General features: G+C 32.4%; 1 protein-coding gene across 1 annotated transcript; it reads left to right on the top strand.

The window, feature by feature from the left end:
- Positions 1–233: 233 nt before the first annotated feature.
- LOC111880331 (uncharacterized) lies at positions 234–3400 on the top strand. The gene is made up of 5 exons (XM_023876754.3): positions 234–711; positions 797–925; positions 1022–1346; positions 2826–2939; positions 3029–3400. Exons 1-5 carry the CDS (start codon positions 394–396, stop codon positions 3109–3111), a joined length of 969 nt encoding a protein of 322 aa, XP_023732522.1. The 5' UTR covers positions 234–393; the 3' UTR covers positions 3112–3400.
- Positions 3401–5213: the final 1813 nt, after the last annotated feature.

The raw sequence follows: 5213 nt of genomic DNA, 5'->3' as shown, positions 1-5213 counted from the left end.
TCAATTTTTTAAATGAAAAAAAAAAATAACCATTTAAAACAATTATATGAGTATGTAAACTTAATCACCTAATGTAAAATGAAGATAAATATTTGATAGAGATCGGTTTGTGTTTGTCCACAGCCAACAAATGGCAGTTGAGTCTCGTGGCGGGTCATTTTAGTTTGGATTCATATGGTACAACTCTGAAAGCACAAGTTACAAGTCTTAGTTCACATCTTTCCCTTTTTTCAGATACTGACCGACTCACCCCTCATCCAACCTCTCGCTCCTCCTCTTGTTCTTAACCATTCCCTTCACTCCTCTCCCTCTCGCTAACACGCAAACACTGTGAACACACACTTGATTTTGTTTATCACAAACTGAATCTTCTATCACATCATCCAATCATCCATGGATATTGATTTTAAGGATAATGAAACGTTGATTCCGGTGAATCAGAATCACACTCGCCACACGGATTCGGGATCTGATTCTGCTTTTATCGGCTCATGGGGATCGTCGTCGTCGTCTTCCTTCCTTACTCCCTCGTTCGGATCGGAACTTGATTCAACCGATGCAGATCCAGATGACGGCGGCGACGACGACGACGATTTCATTGCTCAGTTATCTCGGCAAATGGCTGATTACATGCTTGAAGAGAAGGACGATAATCGAAGCGAAGAAAATCCGTCTTCAAAGGATTCCGGTTTTCAGAAACAGAATATCCAGGTTTTTCGGAAAACCTCGGTTGATTTACTACTTTTTGTTAATGGAATGAAAATCGATGTATTTACTGGTTTTGTTTGTGTTTTAGGAAGCTACTTATAATCCAAATCAGGAGAAGACTCGACGGAGCTACGCAGATACCGTGAAGAAATCAATTGTCGGCTTTCAGTCGGAGCAAAGTCTAACCAACGATAAACAAATACAACCGCCCATTCAAGTACGAATTAGTGTGTATAAACTCTAGCACTGGATCCGAATTACAAATCCGACAGATAATCTGACCTATGATCTATTTTTTTTGTGTGTTCTATAGCTGTATCAGGTGGAACATCAACCTCGAGTAGGGGGGCAGAGTGGTGTGTGGGGAAGAAGAGGGAAGATGAGCGAGTTGACTCAGCACATGACACCGCACCGTCCCGAAGTACAGATGCATGGTAACAAAGGTGTGAGAGGTAGCAAGGAGTTCATCAATGGTGGGAAGGGGTACCACGGTGTTCATGGCTCATCAACGGTGGCCGGCTCAGGTATGAGAGCCATTTTTCTCGGCGGGTCGGGCTCACAAAACGTCATGAATGGGACCGGTGTGTTTTTGCCTCGTTCAACAACAGACGCAACCGTTCAAGGCCGCAAAAAAACAGGTACGTCACTCGGGGTTGCTTTTTTGCTTACTCATCTATTTGTCAAATCTAAATTAAAGTTATGTTACAGAAATCGTGAAAAAACAGATATACAACTCAATATAATGAAAAGTATAAAGTTATTGATCAATTATAAAGCTAAAATATACAAATAGGTTTGAATCGAGTTATTTGATGTATAAAAAGATATAAAATTTAAGGAGTTGGCCTTTGGATTCTTTCTGCGGGTGGGATACTAATTACTAACCATTGACTTGGAATCTCTAATGTTGTATATTCTAAAATATTCAAGAATCTCTTCGTATTTGCAATGGTGGTGACCACACCTTCATTTATTTATTTCGTCTTTATTTGCAATTTGATTTATTTATTTATCTAATTATTTCCATTTCTACCTTCAACAATATCTTTGTGGTTTTATTATTTTCTATGCTAATTTTAAGAAACCTATTTATTACTATAAATACAGAGTCCATGAACTCTAATTACACATTTTCTTATAATTAATTCAATCTAATTAATCTGATTTTCACAATAACTTTTATTGTGTAATACCAAGTATAAATCTGAATATAGCACTTACATCGTTTCATTTTTATTCTACATACCGATTTTTAGTCTTAGAATTCATTTTCTTTCTTGAAATTAATTACACAGTTCTAATTGCATATATCACTGGGTTAAGTAGATTAATTTATCACAACAAAATATATAAGCAAAATTCATAATTCGATTAATTTCTTATTTATCCATATAAATTTCCAAACGACTTTACATAAACCCAATCAATATTTCAATCAAATTTGATAATGTTGATACAAAATTATGTTGTTATTTTTCTATTTAACCGTTTTTAGGTTTTCCATTATACCGTGTCAATTATCATAAACAAGCATTCAATAAGACAGATAAAATATATGATACTTGTTGTGTTGTCAAAATGAACGAATTAAGAGATTCTCTACTACGTTTTTGGTTATTCATTTTTATCATAGATAAAGAATATGGGGTATTGGGGTTGGATTTTTGGTGTTATTATTTTAATTTTTGGGTTCTGTAAAATCCTCATATTTGGGAATTCAGTATGATGCAAGTATATATGATGATTGACTTTCATTTATTGATTATAGTCGGACACGATGATCTTTAAAACAATTTTTCTAAAAAAAAAGTAGATTTTACATAATTGTGTAGAAACTCATTTGTTTCATTTTAAGTAACATTAAGGTTCCAACATTCGATTAAGACATAACCTAACAAGAATAAGATTTTGATAACTAAGTTTTTGAAATAACAAGAAACTCATAAGCAAAAAAAAAAAAAAAAAAAAAAAAACTAAAAGCTTCTACATTTATTTCAAGCGACAAAGAAAATAAGATTTGTAAATTAATTATAGGTCTTTATGAAAATTGTAGGCAACATATTGATATTTCACATTTTTATTGATGTTTATATTAATAAAATGATAATATATAATAGGTTGTTCAACTGTTCTGGTACCAACAAGAGTACTACAAGCATTAGAGCAACATTTTAACAATATGGAGTCTCTTTCATCTTCGAAGAAATCTCATATTCATCCCAACCGACAAGGTATTTTTCAATAAAAAACTAAATTCAACGATTATTATTTCTGATAAATCTCTAGCCGCTTTCAAATTGCTTCAATGCTTATGTTGCAGACAACAACGATAGAAAGCATGCGAAAGAGTTGTCATCAATGGAGCAACAGAAATCTAAACTCCCTCAAGAATGGACTTATTGATTGTTTTAGAAAAAAAAAAAAAAAAAAAAACAGGGGGAGGGGGGTCATTTTGCTAAAAGTATAATAATAAATCAATGGATTGTTTTCGAAGAAAATATAAAAATAATAATAAGAAAATCAAACGAATGGATCTTATTGTTCAAATAATGTTGATTGTAAAGGAAGGTGTCGGTAGCTTATATGAAGGGGTCATTGATGTAATTATATTTGTTAAGATGGTCCCCTTGTAAAATAAATACCATGATGTTTTTGCTTTAATGTGTTGGAATGAAATAAGTCATTCTAAGTAGTCTTCTTTGTTTGTACATTTCAAATAAATAAAACGTTATCATATATCTATCTAAATCTAATCAAGCTGTTACTCACTTTTTTAAAAGAATAAATATCTTAACAGAGTATGCAAGCTGTAACGTGACACTAATGATGATATCGACGTTTGGCAATCTTTAAAGATTAAAGTGGCAATGGCCATGGGATGGGTTCGGGGTGGGGCTCGGTTTCCCAAACCCGCCGTATATCCTTCGGGTATTTTATCGGGACACTTCATCGAGATTCGGATATTTCATCGGGTTTACAACAATTCAAAGCAAAATATTTATTCCGATTTATGGTATTCCGGTATCTTATAGAAAACATAACAAAAAATTACAGTATTAAAAAAAATACATGTTCTACCCTCAGTTTTAAATTAAAAATATGATGCATCATTTTAGTTAAATAAATTGGACAATGTTATATTAAAAATTATTTGATTTAAGTTTAGTGTAATATATCAAAACATTATATATATATATATATATATATATATATATATATATATATATATATATATATATATATATATATATATATATAGAGAGAGAGAGAGAGAGAGAGAGAGGATTATTTGAGAACTCATAGTTTCCCGAAAACCGATAACTAAAGTGGAACATTAGATCAAAAATGATTAAATTTTTTAATGGCCCAGATTAAAGATGGCACATGTGTAATTTTCAACAAATTAAATTGTAATCTAGACTTTTTAAAATAAATAGAAGGGTAGTTTTGGTATAAGAAATTAAAATACCAATTAATTAATTAAATTAATTTAGCAACATAATTTTCTCTCTCTTTTTTCCTCAACGTCAATCTCTCTCACATGTTCATCACACACAGTGTCTCTCTCTCTTGTTCATCTAGATCTGGAAGAACAACCATCAGATAAGAAAATCAGTCAACGGATTTGTAATCAACACTCCTCTGTTGATGGCACCGATCTCCTCGACGATCACACCTACTTGATCTGCATCGCTTTCCTCCAGCCTTCAAGCTTCATCCAACAATCGTTCACTTGATGTCAATGATAAAAGGCAATTGCTTATTAAATCATGGATAACGATTGAGAAGGAGATTGTCGATATTCATTACTTTGTGATCCTTTATTGATCGCTGTGGCACCTTCTCCGATCGATTTAATGAAGGATCCAACCAATCGTTTTTTTATGCATCCTGTCAATTTTTTAATTTTCGATCGATGCCTTCTGAGATACGTCTCCTTCTGATATACGTCTCCTTCTTCAATAAATTTTATGATTTGTAGATTTAACTTGAAAATCTTTTGAGGATGACGCTGATTTTCCGTGGGAATTGCGAGACTCGTCAATATGATTTGGAGAGGCTGTTTGGAACTTATGGAAGGCACGATTGCGTTGATATGAAATCTGGTATTCCCTTAACTTTATATAATCATTTCCTCATTGATTAAGGATTACTTCATGTAAATGGAGAATTACAAATTAATTCAGTAAAATCAATATCACCATTTGATTACATCAAATAGATTGCTGATATATACTACATAAGAAGTCGAATTAATCATCATAAGGCATAGATCGATTGATGATATACTGCTATTCATGCTCCTTTTTTATATAATTAAATATTGCAGCTCAATCTGCATAACATGCTCCTGTTATGTCATAACTAATCATAAAAGTGACAGATTGGATTGTAACGTTCGTGTTTCTAGGCTAGGCATTAATGATGATGTAATAGTCTAGGTCAACCTTTTTAAATTATTTTGAAATAAAAAAGATGTATTATTTGATTATTTTGTGTTTATT

The sequence above is a fragment of the Lactuca sativa genome, chromosome 8, assembly GCF_002870075.4.
Source record: "Lactuca sativa cultivar Salinas chromosome 8, Lsat_Salinas_v11, whole genome shotgun sequence".
Lineage (NCBI taxonomy): Eukaryota > Viridiplantae > Streptophyta > Magnoliopsida > Asterales > Asteraceae > Lactuca > Lactuca sativa.
Note: the sequence above shows the minus strand (reverse complement) of the source record. Positions and strands in the feature narration are given on the sequence as shown.

What these genes read in the sequence shown, in the direction of transcription:
- LOC111880331 (XM_023876754.3), top strand. Translation starts at nt 394, where the DNA reads ATGGATATTGATTTTAAGGATAATGAAACGTTGATTCCGGTGAATCAG. An exon ending in TTCAGAAACAGAATATCCAG is followed by an intron (nt 712 to 796) that starts GTTTTTCGGAAA and finishes TTTGTGTTTTAG; the next exon opens with GAAGCTACTTATAATCCAAA. An exon ending in AAATACAACCGCCCATTCAA is followed by an intron (nt 926 to 1,021) that starts GTACGAATTAGT and finishes TGTGTTCTATAG; the next exon opens with CTGTATCAGGTGGAACATCA.